General features: G+C 57.0%; 5 protein-coding genes across 5 annotated transcripts; 2 read left to right on the forward strand and 3 right to left on the reverse strand.

The window, feature by feature from the left end:
* The first annotated feature begins 21 nt into the window (after positions 1 to 21).
* PHACADRAFT_109856 (uncharacterized protein) lies at positions 22 to 2,798 on the forward strand. The gene is given in 13 exon segments (XM_007389801.1): positions 22 to 517; positions 605 to 658; positions 711 to 744; positions 762 to 906; positions 959 to 1,027; positions 1,094 to 1,160; positions 1,218 to 1,605; positions 1,656 to 1,711; positions 1,763 to 1,916; positions 1,966 to 1,990; positions 2,044 to 2,180; positions 2,230 to 2,345; positions 2,402 to 2,798. 13 exon segments carry the CDS (start codon positions 221 to 223, stop codon positions 2,624 to 2,626), a joined length of 1,767 nt encoding a protein of 588 aa, XP_007389863.1. The 5' UTR covers positions 22 to 220; the 3' UTR covers positions 2,627 to 2,798.
* An 8,237-nt stretch (positions 2,799 to 11,035) lies between these two features.
* PHACADRAFT_246299 (uncharacterized protein) lies at positions 11,036 to 12,476 on the forward strand. The gene is made up of 4 exons (XM_007389802.1): positions 11,036 to 11,230; positions 11,282 to 11,454; positions 11,520 to 11,591; positions 11,651 to 12,476. The coding sequence occupies exons 1-4, from the start codon at positions 11,146 to 11,148 to the stop codon at positions 12,338 to 12,340; spliced, it is 1,020 nt and encodes a 339-aa protein (XP_007389864.1). The 5' UTR covers positions 11,036 to 11,145; the 3' UTR covers positions 12,341 to 12,476.
* A 2,559-nt stretch (positions 12,477 to 15,035) lies between these two features.
* Positions 15,036 to 15,875, reverse strand: PHACADRAFT_82004 (uncharacterized protein; the record flags this gene model as incomplete). Its single annotated transcript, XM_007389803.2, has 1 exon — positions 15,036 to 15,875. A coding segment is annotated over one exon (840 nt), but the record flags the coding sequence as incomplete, so codon positions are not given.
* Positions 15,876 to 17,300: 1,425 nt separating this feature from the next.
* On the reverse strand, positions 17,301 to 18,412 carry PHACADRAFT_246301 (uncharacterized protein). Its single transcript, XM_007389804.1, has 5 exons — positions 18,345 to 18,412; positions 18,082 to 18,285; positions 17,978 to 18,033; positions 17,615 to 17,930; positions 17,301 to 17,562 (listed from the first exon to the last, which is right to left on the reverse strand). Exons 2-5 carry the CDS (start codon positions 18,217 to 18,219, stop codon positions 17,437 to 17,439), a joined length of 636 nt encoding a protein of 211 aa, XP_007389866.1. The 5' UTR covers positions 18,220 to 18,285; positions 18,345 to 18,412; the 3' UTR covers positions 17,301 to 17,436.
* A 1,674-nt stretch (positions 18,413 to 20,086) lies between these two features.
* Positions 20,087 to 20,459, reverse strand: PHACADRAFT_246303 (uncharacterized protein). Its single transcript, XM_007389805.1, has one exon. It carries the CDS (start codon positions 20,412 to 20,414, stop codon positions 20,220 to 20,222), a length of 195 nt encoding a protein of 64 aa, XP_007389867.1. The 5' UTR covers positions 20,415 to 20,459; the 3' UTR covers positions 20,087 to 20,219.
* Between the last annotated feature and the right edge of the window lie 186 nt (positions 20,460 to 20,645).

Consider the following 20,645-nt stretch of genomic DNA (forward strand, 5'->3'; position numbering starts at 1 on the left):
CCGTTTATCAAATGTGTGTTTCAGAGATGGTACTGACGGGACCTGGCTTCGCCGATCGCTCACCTCAAACACGTTAGACAGCTGTGATGGCTTCTAGTCTCCTCTAGTTCTCTTTCTGAAGCTCTGAGGTCCCACGGACTCGGTCTCTGTCCGCCCATATAAATTAGTGCGGTGAATAGAAATTCGCAGCCACCTCGTCTTCATCTCGAGCGTCGCGCACATGGCCCTCCCTCCTGGACTGCTCTTCTTGCTGCCGAAAATCCCGCAGTTGCTTGTGCCTCCCGTGACCGTGTGTCTCCTTGCGTATCTTGCCCGGGTGTACTTTAGCTATGCCGTACCTGCGTGGGCCCTCGCCGTGGCGTGTATCCTGTCCTTGCCTGCCGCGTTCACGATACTCGTGCAATGGTACGACCACAAAATCTACCGCGAAGCTACCGCACGGGGTTCGAAGCTGCCTTGCGCGGTGAAGTGTAAGTACCTCGGGGGCGTGGACATTCTGACGAAGTACACCAAGGAAGTCTAGGAACGCGTGATCAGTGAGCGACGTGTTCCGTATCGCAACGACACACCGCTCACTACAACCCAAGGTTATTGTTTGTCTGAGTGGGCCCAAGAATATGGCTGGACATACAATTTTCGCCTGCTCTTCAGGAATACGGTATGTTGCGCTGTCTTCTGTGCGACTTTTTCTTCATACAGAGGTTCGACAGATCTTTACCGCCGAACCTGAGTACATCAAAGTCTGTTCACTTGGAATGCAGGCCATATAGATTGTTTAATAATTGTACTGTCCCAGAGGATTCTTGCCACGGATTTCCAGGGCTTTGAAAAGGGTTCATTATGGCATAACCAGCTGAAGTCATTGTTGGGCTCTGGAGTATTCAATGTGGATGGCGACCTCTGGAAGTGAGCCACATGGTCTTTTCATCTCTTGATGTAGACGATGATTGTTCTGCAGATTCCACCGCGCGATGACGCGCCCATTCTTCAGTCGCGACCGCATCTCGCACTTCGATGTATTCGACAGGTGAATGACTCTCCTGATTGAGGGAAAACCGAGACTTACTCAGTTTATGTTCGTGGCAATCACTAGACACGCAGAAGAGGCTTTAAACCACGCAAAGGCTCGTGTGTCGGAGGGCGTCCCCTTCGACTGGCAGGTGTGCTCGCTTTTTTCCTTGCCTGTGCAGAAATACTGATAGGGCTGTGCTCCCTAGGACCTCGTCTCGCGCTTCACGCTCGACTCTGCAACCGACTTCCTCTTCGGCAAGGACGTGCGCTCACTCTCTGCCCCACTCCCCTATCCCCCGACGTCCCCGCAGGCCCAGCACGACACCAGCGCCTCGCATCCTGCCAACCGTTTCGCCCGCGCTTTTCACGGGGCCCTGATCGCGTCGGCAAAGCGCTCGCGCTACACTACCTCATGGCCGCTGTGGGAGTTCTGGAAGAGCAAGGTGGACGAGCACATTGAGGTCCTCGAGGAGTTCATACAGCCGTTGCTCCACGACGCGCTGGCGAGGAAGGCCAAGTCCCCCGAGGTGAAGGTCGAGGTGGCCGTAGAAGACAATGCGACGCTACTCGAGCATCTCGTCAAACTCACGGACGGTAGGTGTGACGACATTATGGCGTGGCCTTAGGCTGATCCTTCGTTGCAGATCCGCAGATCATCAGAGACGAGACAGTTAATATCCTGCTTGCGAGTCGCGATACAGTATGAGCACTGATCTGCTCCGGTGTCCGGCGTTGCTGACATGCCGCCTAGACTGCCATCACGCTCACCATGGCTGGATACATGTTAGCGGAGCACCCAGACATCCTGCAGCGTCTGCGCAAGGAGATCCTTGGCATTGTCGGTACGCGGCGGCCCACGTATGACGATATCCGAGACATGAAGTTCTTGCGCGCGTTCATCAATGGTAAGTTCTACCGTGTTCTGATGCAGACGGGATGCTGACATCTCTGCAGAGGTCTTGCGCATGTACCCACCTATGTAAATCCGCAGTCTCTTGGCCTTCGCGACCGTGCTGACACACCTCTTTGCAGCCCCTTCAATGTCCGCTTTTCCACCGCGCCTACGGTCTGGCCTTCGCCCGAGGGTGACTACTACTTCCCCGGGGGCACTAGATGCTTGTACTCCGTGTTCTGCATGCAGCGCCGCAAGGACTTGTGGGGCCCAGATGGTAAGAACACCAGTTTGCTTGTGCACAGACGGGTCTAATTTCAGGATAGCCGACAGATTCGACCCGGACCGTTTCCTGGATGAGCGTCTTCAAAAATATTTGTCACCGAATCCGTTTATCTTCCTGCCGTTCAATGCTGGTCCACGCATCTGCCCGGGACAACAAGTGAGCAGACGTTTTCTGTCTCCTACCCTGCGTCTGGACTGACGACTTTGTTGCAGTTCGCGTACAACGAGGTGTCGTTCATGCTCATTCGCTTGCTGCAACACGTGTCGAAGATTGAGCTCCACCCAGACGCGAATCCGGAGTCGGTTGCTCCTCCGGGCTGGGACGTTTCGTCACTCTCGGATGGCCAGGACAAGGTGATCGTCAAGTCGCATTTGACGATTTATGTGGCGGGCGGGCTGTGGGTTAAGATGCAGTTTGAGGACCCCGAAGGTCATTGAGGGTTAAAATTCCAAAATTACTTTGCACATAAGAGCGGGTTTTATTGGATTTGTTGTATTCTCTATCTCTGGAATATGGACAGTGTTCATATCGTGCTCGTCAAGTTTGTACTGATTATCACTCCGTTTTTCAAGTTATTGGGTACTCTGACTTATCTTATGGGCTAGTAAATAATAAAATTTTACAAGCGCAAACTGCTCTATCAACAGGTAATAACGCATGTATTCCAATTTAAATATCTCGTCGACGTCTTTTGGATGACCAAAGGGTGGCGTGCAGTAAGAGCTTCGTGGCGCCTTCCAACGCGGTTCATGTAACACCGCACTGCTTCACGATGCTCGGGTGTCTAGCCTCTCACTTGGGTGTCCAGCCTCTCAAGCTCTCAAGAATCAGGGCATAATATTTCATGCTAAGTCTCTTGCAGCAAAGGTTATGTACGTGGGAAATACCTGCCTTATATGCACACATTGCATCTTGGTGTAACCAAGTTCAACCTCAACCAAGCACAGCGAGCAGGATGACGAGGACGACTGCTCGGACAGTATGCTTTTTGACCGTTGTTCTGATCGCCACCTGTCTAGCGAGATCGAAGTAAATGTCGTTTTGTCGCAGAACCGTCTGTGATGTCGCCCTGGCTCAAAGCGCATAATGCAGCGGCACGGGCCGTCTCAGAGGCTTGTGCATGTATGTACGCACTGCGCTTCGTACCAGCTGGGCGTGCTTGTCTCGCGCTAAATTCGACTCTGGTCGTCAGTTCCAAGTCTGTTTTCTAGGTCTATGCAGCTCTCAACCGCTGCACTCAACCGTTGCGGACAGCCATCGCTCTCATAACTCATCGAGCATATGCGCGCAACATTCGACAGTACAAATTCTTGGTGGCTCGAAAAGAAAAATCAAGGTGCGTTTGTTTTCATACAGGACATCGCGAATTTGCTCACGCTCGCGAGACTACTCAGCGCCAACCGTGACTTGCTCCTGCGCAGGACCCGCTACTCAGCCGCACGTAATGCGTCTCTCAAGGTCTCATTCGTTGTTCTTGAGACCAGCTATGAGCACCCCGCGACGGTCTTGTTCTTCAAGCCCTTCGCGCGATAGTCCACAAGGGATGGCGCCGGCCGTTGCCTCTCTAGAGAACCTCGGGCGCTCGCACCTGCGACCTCAGGCTCCACAACTCCCCGACGTGACCCACTGCTTGCCTAGGGCGTTTATCTCTGGACCAGTGTCCTTCGCTACCCCGCCTCGTGTTCATCAAAGGGTCGCTGGAGGTGCTGCACGAGGCGCGATCTGTGGTCGCCTCGGTATAAACGCGCATTACGTTCAGTGCCCAAGGCCTGCTGACACGAGTGAATAGACGAGGCGTAGGACGTCAATCATCTGGACGTCCTCTATCACAGCGTACTTTCTCATGACGACTGTGGCTCGCATTGAACTAGGCCCACTTCCCGGTACAGTCGACCTGGACCGCCATCGATGGCTCTCGATGTTTGCGCCGCAGAGCACCAGTGGGTCACACGACCAACACATGCCCGGAAGTCCCCCCAATACCATGCCCAATCCATTCATCGATGTCGTCGCACGCCACTGTCGATGGACGCTAGGGATATCGTTGCTGCGACAGAGAGCATACACACCCCGGGGGTGCGATGCATGCAGAGCGAACGTGCGTTGCCCGGCGGGACCCTCGATATCTGCGATACGCACAGCTGATACACAGTCTCTCCCACTCTATCTGCAGTGTGCTGGTCTGGACTCGTGTTGGATGACCACCCTAGCCTTGCATTCACGCGACCAGTCGGACGATACATTGATCTTCGCTTGGCATCCTCCTGGCGTGACCCTGGGACTCGGTCGCCTTCCTGGGCGACACGTCTGTCTGCGAGGCCTGGGCCCGCGCGCAGCTGGAGTAGGGACGCTAGCTTCCCGTCTTGTGCGATCCCTCTGCGTTCACCAGCCCAGACCCAGGCACATTATTGTATCCTGCTAGGCCGACACAAACTATGTCCTGGCGTCCGAGCCGAGACATCGGAACAAACTCTACCTCTGAGATCCCGCTCGATACGAGCGTGTGCCACAGACGTCAGGACCCCCGGCGCCACTGGGACACTTCGGCTGCAACTGACGAGACAGAGGTCCAGTCCTGCGCTGTGGAGCCGGGGCCAGCAGCTCAAGATTGCACACAAGTGCTGGCGTTCGTTCGGTCTGTGGAGGTCGTGAATCTTCAGAACGCTACCGGCTAATAGTTTGGTAGCACATGTAGGGTGACGGTGAAGCTCTGATAGGGGTACCTTCGAAGCTGTCGCCGTCGCGAGCTGGGAAACGGCTGCATGAGCTCATGCTCTGCGAGCGTTGGACCCTCGGATCGCCGAGAGCCACTTATAAGGCGCGTCCATTACAGCAACATCTCAACATTTGGACGTCGCGTGACCCAGTATGTAGCCATAGTTGTCTATCGATCCATCGACAGAGCCCAGACCCTCGAGCACTAAGTCCAAATGCTGACGAGCACACGTCGCATGAGGCGCAGGCTCATCAAGGGTTTGCTCACAAGCACTCGCACCCGTCCCTCGACACAACGCGATGCAGGATCTGATCATGCCCGTCCCTTCCCACACCGTTATTAACGTGGCGCCCCCAGACTGAATGCACGCACTTACTCAGACCACCTTCACGCGACCCGCCGCGCCAACAGGACGCGCGCCACCACACCGCTGTCCTGTCTCGCGAACCTGTCATATGACCCGGGGTCGTAGTCGCTTGGGCCTAGCCCTCTGTCATCGTCACGGCTGTGCAACCGGTGCGTCTCTTCCACTGCCAGCCAGGGCCTTTGTGTCTGTTCCGCTGTCTGTTCCGTGGTCCGTTGCACCCTCCAACTAGGGTCCCTGCCCCATTCCTTTTGTGCTGCGGTTGCATTCTAGGGTCTGAGCGCTCTCGCGCGCTTAATCAGCCTAGATCGCGGGCTCCAGCCACGGACGTCTCACCTGGCGTTGGTTCTGGGCCTATACAGTACAGGCAGACAACAGGTCGGTTCGCCTGAGACAGAGACGAACCTCGTAGGCAGCATCAACCTCCTGAGTACTGAATACCAGCGCCGAGCTGCCCTGCGTCAGCGCCGAATCTGGGCGCTTTTCATCAGGCGCCTCAAATATGAGGCAAAACAGTCAAACCCGCCTCGACGGACGCCGACGTTGCATGCCTGCGATCGAGTTCTCTAGGTACGCTATATATGTTTTATCAAGTCGCAATCGCTCCCTGAGAGGATCAATGCTGCGAGACTTTACATGTGAAAATGGTCTGCTCCAGGCCCGAGTTGCCCGACGTCGGGTGCTCTTTTCAGACGGCGCCGCCGCTCGGAATGGTCGACGCGGGCTAACCCGTTCCTTCAGCCAGTCATGTTTTGTGACAACTTGCCTTATGTTTCAGCCTGGTAGGGCATCCCGAACCGATTTGCACACAGCGCAGCTCCGCAGTGTGGCGCACATCCCGCCGTTACCACAGCGCCGACCGTCCGCCGCCTGCTTCTCTTTTCATTTTTGCAAAGCAAATTGCTCACCTTTACGCTAAATAGCTCCGCTTTTTTCTTCCGGAGGGTTTGACTCCGTGTTGCGAGGGAAAGCCTCCGAACTTGACGTCGAGACGCGGCGTCGAGTGATCCCGATCAGCGATATAGACAAATGCCCCCAAACAAGCAGGCCGCTGCCCAAATCGAGACGTGTTCCTCCTCATCCATGCGAAAGAGAGCTTGCGGCGAATTCGAAGCTGGTCGCGCACGACGTGACAGGCGGCAAGCGAGGCGTTCCGTTTTGACAGGTACGCACGTTGTTAACCTCGAACGACGGGCTTCGCTGACAGTTCATTTTGCAACGCGACAGCGGACTCGCCCGAAGCATGCCTGCGGCCTAATATGGGTAGGGGCGGAAGCAATCGATCGGCGCCGGCCTGATGGGCAGAAGAGCAAGCTGCATGTCATCGAGGGCCGCGCGCGCTGACTGAGAGGGAAAGGGGAGAATCTTCATGCGCATGCCGTATCTTTTTTTTGCAATGCAAAACTTCGCCGCCACGGCGAGGAAAGAAACTTGCCGCGTAAAATGAAGAGGCTGACAGTTTGGGGACTGGCATGGACAGACGCAGACGCAACAACGGCTGCGCACCCAACGACGAATTTCATCGGCCGTCGTCATTCGTGGGCCTCGTCCGGGCAGAGCGCGAGAAAAGCGATCGTCCCCGGATGCCAGGTGGTGCCCCAGGGCGGCAGACGGTAGACGGCACGGACGGGCGGGTGCTCGGGGCACGCCGACGCATTGCCAACAGGTGCATGCAGCCTCCCGCTGCGGCACCGAGCTCTGGAGAGCTCTGCACGTGTTGCGGCGCGAGGCGGCGGCGACGGATCTCCTCGGCGCACACACACAGAGGGGGATGTCCGCCAGATGGCTTCCCCGCGTTTGGCGGGGGCGGCACGCCAAATGTTCACACCCAACTACAGACCTCCCGACGTGCGGGCCAAGCTGTCGGATCCGCGCCGCTGCCAGCGCCGGTCGGATGGCCGCGGCGTAGTTTTTTTTTCTTTCTTGCGCCTCGGTGAAGGCGCTATCCTCGTCCAAGCTCTGGGGAATGCCAATCACGTGGACGATCGCTGAAAAAAAGGCGATCCGTGTGGCGATGCGCAGCCCTGGAGGCGGATGCGGAGGCAGCGGTACACCGTTGCACGGGACTGCGGCCGACGTCTGCGAATGGACGACGCGGTTCAAGGCTCTGCCGTGCGCCCTAGTGCACACGACGGGTCCTCCAGACCCAATCACCAATCTTACGAGCGTCCTCGAGATCAATAAAATAAAATGCAAAAAACTATGTCTATGATCGACTGGGACATGCTAGCTCGTCCTGCTCGAGTAGCCCGCGTGACGCACGCGAGGGTTGAGCGTTGATTGGCCGCGGGCGGCGCTGCGTGATTGGCTCGGGGGCCGTGATGCGCCCAGGGGTGGGAGCTCTGCGGTCCGAGGCGCGGGCGTATGCGCCTTTCTGTGCAGGGACGGACGCGCCTGGCGCGGGCTTAGAATGGTGTCGCGCTCTTGCTGGGACTTCAAGTGAGTCTGTCTCAGCAGTTGTCTCGCAGAGCAGGACCGGTCGTATGCGGCGCTGATCGTGTGTAGTGATTTGCCCGCCGTTTGTAGCCTCTCGCGGGTGCAGCAATTTGTTTTCCATATCGTGCACAAATTTCTTCAGAGGATCGTCCTCGCAAGACCCGTGCAGTGTTCCACAACAACGCCATATCCCCGTGAAATAATCCCTCGCCATCTCCCAAGATCCGACAGCTATCACCAAAGACACGCGTGCCATATATTCTTCACTGCTGTATGAGCCACTACGGCGCGGAGCATGTCCTCTATCGCAGCACCTGCACAAAATATCTGCGCTGCGATTGGCTGCCGCGCGCCCCGACTCCCGAGACACGCTCGACCGCGGCTGCACGTGTTTATGCTCGCCCGCGAGGCACAGTGTCCCGGACGAGAGGCGCATCACGGGCCACGGGGCTGCAACGGACGGTGGCACACGATCCCACTTGCGATCCAACTGATTAGCCTCGCGATCGGCCCTCGATTGGCGACTGATGCCGTGTGGATGGCTGGCCGATTTGGTTTTTTTTTTTTTTTTTTTTTTTTTTGGCACGCGCGCGCGGTCCGAGGCACCCTTCTGAACCCCCCTTAGCCTAGCCCGCAACGTCACAACGGCTGCGTGCACCTGCGCAGCAAAATGTCTCGAGACATGTCCTCGGAACAGCGGTAGTGGCTCTTCGCGTCTACGGCCGCCACGCGCGCCCGCACACACGCCGCCGCCGCCGCCGCCACCGCCGCTGCCACAACGTCCTCCACGGCGGCGGTGCAGGTTGTGCCTGAGTCTGGTCGCCCTGGTGCAATCATGCGTACTGGGGGAAGATCACCCCGCCGAGGTGGCGGATGTACATCGGGCGTTTTCATTATTATTTTATATTAATTATTCGCCCTGCCTAATAACGGCTGGCGCCTGTTCATTGAGCAAGGCATTTTATTTACCGTATCGTGTGGCGACGGCAGCGCGCGGCCGGGTCGCTGGGATGTGTGTATCGGATGCAGTGCGGCGGGCCTGTAAATGTCTGCGAATTCGCGGGCGAGAAACGCAACGCATTGCGTGGAATTCGCCGGCGCGGGGTATGTAGGTTGGGCGGACGTAGCACGTATGTGTGTGTAGGGGCTGTCCCTCGGTGCAGCTGACGACAGGGTCTGGTTAGAACGAGTGTATTGCGAAGTACAGGCGATCCAGGGCTGGCCCGGATAGCCGATGGGTGTAGTGCTTGTGATAACTAAGGCGAGAGAGATGCTGCTATAGGCTGCGAGAGGTACCTGTTGCCATAGGCTGCGAGAGGCTCCGTGCTGAGAAAGGGTTAGCCCTGGGAAAGGACGTGCATGTGCGACATCGACAGCTTTCTGCGCGCGCAGCTGGGATGCTCGTGCGTGTTCTCGTGCGAGCGCATGACGATGGCCGCCGCACAACTTCGCTTCGTCACAAAGTCGGAGGCACAGGCAAGTACATTGGCTGCGCTAAAATCAGCCACTGCGCGCACGCCTGTTCGCTGGCCGGCGGCGGCCGTGCGAGCGACGTGTCTGGATGCGGTCGACGGCGATCCCGATTGCCGAGGATGAGCCGATAGCCAGCGAGAGTGCAAGCGAGGCGAACACGAAAGCGCGTTCTGATGCGCTGTCTTGGAGGAGACGACGATGCGAACCTGCTGACTGCGGGGATTTCCCCGCGCGCGGTGTGCGTTTGCTGGGACCTGTGGGGGGCCTGCGGAGGAGCAGCGGATCGTCGCTCGGATGCTCGCTCGCTCGCTCGCGACGGGCTGGCGCGAGTGCACGCACCTCGGGAGCATCGAGGGGCGCTCACGCAGTTGCACACCGCGACGCGTCCCTGCCAGGCCCGTGTGGCGCACGAAACTCTTGTCGCAGTGCCAACATGGCGCGGTCAACACCGGTAGACCCCGAGCTGAGCGCGGACTGCCTTTCGTGGCAGGCAACTCTAAACGGGGAAGCGCACGCGCCACGGGCGGCGGCCAATGAGCTGGCGTGGCGACCGCGCTGAGGAGCCTCGGTCGCCACAGGGAACGATGTCCCTACCACGGCCATCATGCACTAGTGCGCGGAAGCACGGGAAGGAGGAGTCGGCACAGGGCCGCCGTCGTCGCGCCTGACAATAGGCGCGGGACGGTGGCCAGAGGCAGCTCCGCTTCCGTCGAACTTGGCGAGGGTCGTCGACGGCGTGGGATCGTCAACGAGCTAGCCCACGCTTAGAGTGGCTCGCTGAGGAGCTGGCGTGCGCCACCATGCCGTGATGATTGGCCTACGACGCGCGCAGGATGCTCCCGCTGTCGACGACGGTCTTCAGACGAGCAGCCGCAGCCAATTGTAGGCGAGCGCTGCGCGCGGCGGAAGCAGATTGGCTGGGGGACATTGCCCGCGCGCCTGCGTTCGTACGCAAGAGGCGGCAGGGTCGGGATCAGCACGGTGCGATCTGATCCCCTCGTGTCACTGTTGCCACGCGACAGAGACGCCGCTCCCTGGTGCTGCCCCCTCGAACCGAGCTATGCCATCGATGGGCCCCAGGAGCTCTGTCCAGAACTCGAGACCACGCGCGCCTGCATAAAATGAAAAGGTGCTGCAAGGTCAGGTGCATGCACGAAGGCAAAGAGAATGGCCTACAAAGCCGGCTTATCGAGGTGTACGTACGCATACGTAGGATGCATGTGCCTTGTTGATATGTCTGTGGTTACTATCAGTGTCGGAGACGGTGACGTGGGAGCATGCAGGGTCCTCTTTGGTCGGATGCCGTGGACGGGGCCACTCACAAGCCATGGCCCTTTGTGCGGTCTCAGTCGTGGCCAATGGCTGTGGCTCCCTGGTGCGGAGGACATAAACCGTTTGCCCGCACGTCTAGGTGTCGATTTCTTTGCCCTCCACTTTGTCCTTGTAATTTTTATTTTTGTTCGCAAAGCGGCCGCACGATTCTCCCCGGTCCCCTGCGCACCGTCTGCACCATCCCATGCTCCAGCGGTGGCTTTCGGGAGATGCAACTCAGGTGGGAGGGGAGCAGGCGGGAGGGGAAATCCGCCCCGTACTTTCGCCGGAGGGGCTTGATGGCCCAGGGCGGCCACCGCCCGGCCTGGCCGGCAGAGTTTCGGAGACAAGGCGGCAGGCGGGATGAAGTCTAACTGGGACAGCATCCGGCCAAGGTGCATCGTGGCCCGGATCGAGATTTGATGTCAGATCTGACCAATCCGATCCCAACAGTAACCGAACCAATCGCGAAGACGATGGGCGCCTGGCCGAGGGTTACATATACTCTCGCTGCCTCTCCGGGATCCGCTACTCTCGAGCCTCAGTGTCTCGACTCCGCGTCACGGCCTCTTATCCCTACCACCTTCCGACTTGTATAATTCCATAACTTATCCTCGTTGTACAACATACCGCCGCCGACCACGACGCCTACTGCAATGTCCTCGGCTACCTCTCGCCTGACCGGCATCTCTCTTCTTCGCCACGAGTCGGACGACAATGATAGTGTCATTTCTGCACAGGGTGAGTCCTCGTCAATGCTCAGGTCCTTCATCTTTTAACATCGCCCTCTAGATACCTACTCATCTGCTGCGAGCAGCTCTTCGAAGCCATACGACACCCGCTCGGTGGTGTCTGATTCCGCCATTGCTTCTTCCCCAAGCGACATCCCATCCACCCCATTCCGGCCAGAGGGCTTGCGGCGGAACGAGCATCTCGCAGTTCTTCTCCGGAAAGACCTATGGAAGGCAAGTCTCTATCACGCGTTGACATCCTAGCATGCATCCAATCTAATCTCCGTCGCAACAAACAGCCCGACTCCCAGGCGTCCCGCTGCGACACATTCCTCTGTTCAAAGAAGTTTTCCATCTTGGAGCGCAAACATGTACGTACATGATAAAACTCAATCACTGCTAAGCGCTCCGTGCTCATCGCTCTCGACAGCACTGCCGCAAGTGCGGAGGCATCTTTTGTTCGGCATGCTCCACTCGCTCGACCCAACTCTTGGACGTATCGAATCTTCCATTCATGAGTCCGCCCCGAAACGTCTCTGTCAAGGCGTTCGAATCTCTTGAATCTCCCGTTGCACTCTCCCGTGTCTGCGACGAGTGCTACGATCAGATCCACGGCACTCATACATCACGGTCGACCCTGCTCAAGCAGCGCTCTCAGTCGCTTCAGTGGGAGGCCGACTCGGCTTCCACCACATCATCAACCTCGAGTTCTCCCCGCTCTCCATCAACACCTCTCGATGGTTCTACTCTCTTACCGCCGCCAGTCCGCCGTCCCCTGCTCCGTGCACACACCTCGCCACGCATTCCAACGGTCTCGAGACCGCCGACGCCACCGCCTGGCATCTCCCAGGAGCTTGCTGCGTACCCGCTCTGCCACTCCTCTGCGATCTGCAAGGCCACTGGCGGCGGCCGATGGGAGCCGAAGCCCGTGATGCAGTACGTCAGCATGCGCCTCCCCGGCCGCAAGGCCGCGTACGAGATCGAGTTGGAGCGGGAGGAAGAAGAGCTCCGCCGCCTGAAGGCGAATCCCATTATCCGCGACGGCGATTTCCAGCTGCGCGCCCCGCGCGAGTTTGAGCCGCGCTCTCTCGGTGGGCCGATTACCCTTTCGACATTCTGAGGTGTCGCTTCTGCCATCCTGTCTTTCCATGCCCTGCCTACTCTAATATGCTGCACATGCCCCCTTCCTCTCGTTGTCCTACTCGCTCCTTGTTATCGTCTATGCTATTGCCACGGACTTCGCTTTACATTCCCCCCCCCCCCCTTCCATCCTCTTCCTCAGTGCCCATCGTGACTTGCGACGGCACTGACATATACCATCCGTGCTCCGCTATACCTTGTTATATGTCACTTTATCCTTATTGCTCTCGTCTGCATCCACCGTCTGGCTGCTTTTCCGGTATATAGTACTGTAATTGTAGGAATACTCTCTCGGCTACCGATCATAGAATTATATGGTTTTCTTGCGTCTCTTCTTACTGCCGCCGCTGCGCTTGCATGTGTGATTAATGCTCTTATGATGCCTCCGGCGACGATCGATCTCAAACACAGAGCTCATCATGGGTATAATCATGACGTGGGTTCTTTCGCAGCGTGGCTGTTATCGATGAAAGTCGCCAGTCCCACAGGTCATGAAACGGCATGGTTTCATTTTTGCACGTCCGAGATAAATGAGAACAAAGTGGCTTTGAAAGCCTTGAAGGCTGCCATAACGTCGCGGCCAGAAGTGGCTAATTATCTGCGGGAAAGGGCCCTGGACGAGGACAAGGGAGGCTCGCCGTCCCCGTTTGTCCTCTCGTTTGTGCACCCGGCCTCTGCGAGGGACACCGGTAGTGCCTGCCAACGACGTAAAGCGCGTCCCTCGTGCGTCGTGAGGGGGGAGACGGCGGGTGCGGCCTGGAAGCGTCGCCGACCGGGTCTCGACGCCGCGACGCGAGCGGTGGCGCCGTTTACGCGGGAGTTACGTGCGCGCGCCCCGCGCGCCGGCCTGCTTCTTGGTTGCCGCGGCACCGGGGCCCGTGCGTGAGGAGCGTGCAGGAGCACCAACCTCCTACTCACCGTGCGCGACGTCGGAGGTGCGAAGCGTCTTGTTGCGACGGGTGAGGGGAAGATCGCCGTTTCGCTGGAGACAGTCGCAGTGCACGCGCCAGCGTCGCGACAGGGCCGGCCTTGCCGGGCGTGGCGCTGGGTAGGCTGCGCACACACGGCACAGTTCAGCGGAGCACGGGCCTGTGCAGATGCGAGGTCAGAGAGCCTCGGAACGCGTTAGAGGGAGGGCCTAGGGAGAAGGCGGCGGGATAGAGCACTTGCATCCAGACGGTGGGCTCGCCGGAGCCGCATCCGGCGAGTCGCGCGGGCACGCTGCGAGCGGCGTGGCCCCTGGTGTCGACGCGCCAACGCTAAACGTTAAACCTTCTTCCTCCCCCAAAGCGGACGCCTCTCGCGCAGAACTGGCTGCACCCTGGCGCACCCCTGCAGGAGTCAGCGGGCAAAAGCCGACGCCGGGTCAAGTCTCTAGACATGGCCAGACATGTGTTACTCTGCGGCGCTGTGGCGGTGTGCAATGTGCTGAGGCTTGGGGAACGTGTGCAGGCAGAAGGCTCGCAGGGCCTAGGGCTTGGTGTGTTCGGCCGCACGGAGCATGAAGTGCACGGATGATGTTCACATCGGACATTCATTGCTCCTTGTCGCCCAAAATGCTAGTCGACATGGCGAAAGGGCCGGATTGGGCATCATAATCACCCCACATATCGTAAGCTTTTATCACGAATCCCGAGGGCGCGCATGCGCGCACACACACACACCCGTCAAGTGCACAGGCACCCGCGGACAGTTCGCAGTCGACCGTGCGCTCCGGACCCCCAGGCGCACAGCCCCGGCGACAGCGTGGCGGGGCCATTGTGGCGGTTGCGGTTCAACGCCAACATGTCGGGGCATCGCAAACGGGCGATGGTGGCACGCGTTTCCGCCGCTCTCCGTGATGAAAGTGGCGGATGCGAGCAGATGTCGGAGTGTTGGATGTACGGGCGCGTTACCGAAGATAGATGTGCGAAACCCGCAAGGGACGCGATCCCTGGGAGCCCCGCATTGCACAGAACATAGGACGGCGGCAAACTGCGGTGCGCAATCATGTCTGCGATGGAGCTTGCAGGGCGTTGGGCGATGGATGACTTGGCGCGTTGTGGAGACGTAAGGATGAGGTCGATCAGGTCGGGCTTGGGATGGACGCCCTCCGAAACGTAAACGCTCTGATGATGCTCGAAACGTCGCCAATGGTACGACGGCCCCTTGTTGAACCCAAGGGCTAGACTATGTATGATTCGAGGGCCTGTGTGCTAGAGTTCGGACTAGCACTATATTACGTCTAGCAGAGTCGTAGGTAGTGCGAGGTACGGTGCGTTTGCAGAGGTCTCGTGAGCATGAGCGAAGCATGGATGAACGGCTGGGCTGCAACTTCTCGAGGAGCAAGTGGAGAAAGCTGTGACGGTCGGGTATCAGAACATTGGGCACTGAATTACGTCTTTAATGAACTGTGAGAGCTATATCGGAAAGCCGGAGGTCGAGGTCATGTTGAACGATGAGTAAGGGTCACTAGGCGGTAGCATGTCGAGGATCACTATCATCGACGGCCGCGTCATTCGTCAGTCCGAAGGCCATCTGGTATATTACCGGAATATGGGTACAACCACGGCGGCCACGAACGAAAAAGCCACGAAATAGCCCACCCAGCAAGCATTCGAAAATATCAGCAAGCGAAAGTGGGTATAGTACTCACACACGTCCAGGCGGATCATGATCACAATGCTCACCTAGATTCAGCCTTGTGACAGCCATAATCTCTCTGCTACCGCCAGCAGCATCTCCCGCTCGACGGCTCCCAACAGACCCCGCGGTAATCTGCCCCTAAAGCGTGACTCTCGCAACCCTCGATCACTACAGCCTTCTCCGCCCTCTGTCAAGACTTCGCTACTAGGATCGTCGCCTTCCCTAGCTGGGGCAGTTCGAGACACGTGGATCCTAGGTGAAGATACTGTCCTCCGAAGCAGGCCCGCGAGTACCGTGCAAACACCCTCGCGCAGCAGCGTGCTGGCATCCGGCGGGGGGAGGCCTGTGTTGGGACTTCCCGGTGGCGGCGATGATCCCAGGGCGGCAGGCGGGATCGTGATGTGCAGCACGCTGCAGAGATACCACAGTGCGTCCTTGCGCGCCAGGCCCGCAATGCGGTCCGCTGCGGCGGGCGGCCGCGGCGCCTGCGTGCGGGCATCGCCGTGCGCGCGTTGGGGCTTCGCCGCGGACGTTGGCTTCTCGCCCGGCGTCGGCACTTGCGAGTGACGCGAGAGTTGCGGCGACAGTCGAGCCTGTGGGAGGGGAGTGTTCGCCCTGGATGTTTCTCCGACATCACTCGGGATAGTTGGGCTGCTGTTCGGCTCGTCTGCGGCTGACAGCAGCGGTGGGTAGAGTTTCTCCAGCTCGCGTGCTGCGGAGAGGATTAGCGCTTCAAAGGCGCTTTGGATGGGCGCAGTGAGAACAGGCTTTCCAGGGCCGAGCAAAAGTTCTTGCAGAGCATCCAGAGCATTGCGTAGAAAATTCAGGACGTCTGGCCGGATGTCGTACAGTCCCTTCTTGAGGCGTCCAGAAGGCGGCTTAACGGTGATGTCGGATGAGAAGATAGCAGACAGATGAGCCAATGAGAGCGGATAGAAGCTTGAGATTAGGGGAATAAGAACCGATGTCGCCAATCGACCAATGAGGGCATCAGCTTGGGCGCGAGAAGTTGAGTTTTCTTTCCGACGAGACGGAGAGAGGAGCGGCAAAGCGAACAGTACCAGACGACGAAGAAGAGCAGACAACGTCTGCATAACACCAGAAGACGCACTAGTGAGCGTTGCAGGCGGCAACAGAGAAGCCATTGTAGCAGCTAGGGAATCCAGGGCTCTGCTGGCGGCCAGAGTACACGCCTCAGTCGAGACAACGGAATGCGTTTGTCGTCTGGCGTCGATCAGGGCATCCAGAGTTTGAAAAGCGCTCAGCAGGCTATCCGGCTTGAAAAGCTCTGGTAGAGAAAATTCTGAGTATGCAAGAGTGGGTCAGTCGAGATTGACAGAGCGCATATATGCAGCCAACAAGAATTTTTTGCGCATAGTGGAAAGTCTACCTTGAGGAATAACCTGCTGGTGTCCATCTCCCGACCGTGGTCCCTGGACTGCCGATGTCGAAGTGCTCTTCTTTGACTTCTTCTTCCCGGACACAGGGGTTGGTGCTGGGCATGATGAAGCAGCCTCGTGGTCATCAGAGGCTCTGGTAGTCGTGCGGGATGCTGTAAAATCTAGGTATAGGAGAAGTGATTTCTTCTCCACATGCAATATCCGGCGAAGGCAAATAGCTACCTAAGGATTGAGCATCATACTTTGCTTGGAGCACCCGAAGCTCTTTTTCTAGCACTAGAGCTCGCGCGCGCCAAGGCTCAGATGTCTCTGCAGCTGCGGAAGCGGATGTAGCATCTCGCAGGGGAAACCTCTGCTGCAACTCGAGTACATATGCTATAATTGCGCACGTCAATAATATTAAAGCACGCCATACGCTATACGCACATGCACACGACTGGCCTGCAGGTTTCTGTCGCAACGCAATTAATGCCTAGGACGATTCTGTGAGCGTAAATGGGGCCTGAATGAGGTGCGGCGCATACAACTGCAAGTCTTAACCTTTCCGAATGCCTTACCCGCTGGGGGTTATCGCCGTCAAATTTAGGAGTAGTCATGAAGGGAGGAGGAGATGGACGGACACAAGTTGCTTGCAGAGTGAAGTGACGAGATGTCACTGTGACCGCTGTAGCTGCTCGGTTCCTGTGTGTCACGCGTACCGTCGAGTAAAGCCTTTCGTGTCGCTTGAACATCAACCAAGAGATATAGAGCTTAGTAGGATGCAAAAATTGCGAGTCAAAAAGTGTCCAGCTTTCAACACAGGAGCTGACTCCATTTTGACCATAACTGACAACCAATACACACTCGACGTCGAAGTCGGACGTCCCAAGTTTCGCTTCCGCGCTGTCATGGGCTTCCCGACGTTCAGCCAAATAAAAGAACAAGGTTGCTGAGGAAATATTCAGTCAAGATACATCTGTTCACCCTGGCATATTGACGATGTTCGCACTCATGTCATGCACGCTGACCTACATGTGAGGCAGCGTAGTGCTGAGCCAAGTCAAAGCAAGGTCTAACGCTGCGTCTCAATAAGATCGTCCATCATAGCGTCGACCTCATCGACTTCGTCATTGGCTTCATCTTCTGCTTCACCGTCAGCTTGAGATGGCCCGCCTTGGTTCTGATAATGTCCGTGGTACTGAAGTGAGGCAATAAGTAAAGGAATGTCGCGTAAACAGAACATGACTTACGTGGTACGCTGCAGTCCAATATCCGCTCCAATACATGGCAGAGAGCGCTTTCTCGAATGCCTCGTCTTGTCCGACGATAGGACCAGTGGGACCCGGCAAATACGACTGAGAGTGATCGGCGAGGGACTCTGCTCCTTGCGCGGTACCACTAGTCCTCGCTAGACTTGGGTCGTGCGAGGGGACAAAAGTGTTGAAGTCCACTGGCTTGGAGTCTGCGGCATCAACTGCTTGGGAGACAGCCACTGCGGCACTCGTTTTCCCGGATTTCCCCTTGCTATTGGCAAGTTTAGATGGACTCGGTGGGACGTTATACCACCTGCGCGCAGTGTTGGTCACAGTCAAAGTGAACTATAAGAGACTCACAACGGCGACCTTTTAACGGGTTCTTCCTTCCACTTCTTCGTCTTTCCATGATAGGCCTGACAATATGCATTAGTGAGAGCTGCAAGACATTGCTAATTGCTTACCTCATATTCGGCCGTCGCTGAATTCCACGCGTCGATGAGAGCAGAGTCATCCCAAATATCTTCATGCGTCAACTCTTCCTCCTCCTCGGCATGGTCTTCATACTCATCAGCACCACTAGCGCCATTACTGTAGCTCATAACGCCTGCATCGTTGCCCGGATCGTCCCAGTGCTGGACGTGTTGAGGTGTACGTCTAGGAGGTGCCTTTTGGTGTGTCCTCCGCCTTTTAGCTGGGGGTTGATTCGTGGAGGGAAGGGGCGGACCTAACTGTGCTGAGTTTGCAGCTTGCGGTGATGCGATATCGTCGTAAGAGATCAGAGGCCGTCTGTCCCCCATCTTTGCGCTGAGCCTGAGCAACGAGTAAGAACAAGCCAAAACGCTTCCAGTTGACGGTACGGCAGTTACCGTAGCGCTTGTTTTGGGAAATGTTCACGTGACTTTCAGGACAAACCACTCCTCGGAGGACCCCTGACATTAGGCGGAGGGGCCTGAGGACAATCCGCATCCAAAACGGGGTCTCGGGACCCCCCATGCCTGAGGCAATCCGCATCCAAAACCGTGCTTGGACCCGGGGGTGCCGGAGGAATAATCCGCACCGCGCCAGCGGCCGCTCTACAAGGCCTAAGGACCGTCCGTATACGGATTTTTGGGGCATGTTGGTCGCCCCATTTGGCTGATGGCCAAGGTCTTTGAGACACTTTTCTTGTCAACATCGGTAACCTTTCCATATCTAGTGCGGTATTTAATACAAAGTGCGCCTCAATCAGGAATCGTTCTCGTGGCTATTCAGACCGCACCGCTGTCCGCGTTCGTCTACGATTGGCAAGTAAGAGTGAAGAATGCAAGCGAGGGCGCAAATAAAAAATATTCTTCCTGTGTCTACACAATCGCATGCTACTCGACGTCTATTGTCCAATATGGTTGTGCAGGTGTATAACAAGCCCTCGAGCCCAATCAGTTCCGTGCCGTTCATCAGCGCGTCGTCTCGATGCAGACACTCTTGTTCCTTCACGCCTCATCTAATTATTTGTTGTGCACCCTTGCTAGTGAAGTCAGCATCGCAAACAAAGTGCTCTGTGAGCTAAACACTACCCTCTACTGTTCCAAGATCACTGAAGCTACCGTGAAGGCCCTCGACACTTCCCGGAAGCGAGGGGAGAAGAGACCGGTGGCGGTAGCAGCGGAAGATAGTGGCAAAGGCGAAGCAGGAACCTAGTCTATTGTACATAGAGATGTTACTTGCACTACAGGGTACCTATGGACGCAAAACGGCGCGAATTATTGAAGATATAGAGGCTTGGTGCCTAATCCGCATCTAAACCCGGCTGTTGGGCCGGGGCCGGAGGAAAATCCGTACTTTTTTGAGCCAGAGGGCCAAAATTTTGTGCGGATAAAAAGGTTGGGTCAGGCGAAAATCAGGATCAGGCCTCTCCACCCAATGTCAGGGGTCCTCTCCTCGAGTGACGAGTCCTCTTTCGTTTCTCACGCACGGTCAGCAAGGCCGACCATTCTGCTTGGCAAGATCACCCTCCTCTGCCTCATGCAACGCTTCAACATCGCGGTGGCCCACCCGTCGTACGACCTGCACCCGGAGCGGATGCCGACGACCAAGCCACATGGGCTCTGGACTCGTCATCGGTAAGAAAGACAACATCCCGATGTCCAGCACGCCATCTAACCTGCTGTGGTGGACAATGAATCCAACGATGCGGACCGGCAGCCCATGGCGGTGAATGCCGCTGATCTGGTACCGTTATATGCGTTCTGCGACTGGAACACTGAGGATCAGATCACGTTCGTTTGCCTCATGCGCAGCTTGAACTTCATCAGAGTCGAACTACCATATGGCCCATACCTGTATCTGGGTCTCTGTATGTGCGGACTTACTTCATCCACTGATATACATGTCTATGGAATGCATACTTTAATATTGTTTCCCTGATAGGCGAAATTACCATGAAGCTTCAGCAGCGTGACTCGCTGCTAAGCGCATTGGGGGAGGCCCAATGGCACATCACTTGTGCGGAAGGATCATTCGACGTCGTAAGCCTCAAAACATACCCGCAACAGAATACAAATGCCGCTGTCCGTCTGAAGCAAACCATACTTCCGAGTTTAGCCCAATCACCGACGCCGACTCACGCTTCAGCACTGGTCTCACAACGTCCTTCCTCGTCCACTCCTGCGGCATCATCATCCACGTCACAGGGTGCATCGCTCCAGACATCCTGGAGCGTTCCCCCAATGTTGCCCAGCCGATCTACTTGCTTTTTGAACTGTAGTGTCGGCTGGCCTTGCTGCCGATCGTTCATGTACACAGATTGTTCTGACATCTCCGAGCCGGCCGTCCGCAGATTGATCATGAAGCGGTTAACGAGAACAGGGGGCTGCATGGCCAGCCCATGAGTATGAGAAGAGCGAACGAAACTTCGAGAGCGCACCATGGTTGCCGTCAGTGTGCCCACGAGCGAAATCGATACGGTCTTAAGCTCGAGATCAGTTATCGACCTACGTGCCCATGTCGGGGACGCACCGCAGAGTAGTTGAAGGTTAGTAAGTGGACG

This window comes from Phanerochaete carnosa, assembly GCF_000300595.1.
Source record: "Phanerochaete carnosa HHB-10118-sp unplaced genomic scaffold PHACAscaffold_1, whole genome shotgun sequence".
Taxonomy (NCBI): domain Eukaryota; kingdom Fungi; phylum Basidiomycota; class Agaricomycetes; order Polyporales; family Phanerochaetaceae; genus Phanerochaete; species Phanerochaete carnosa.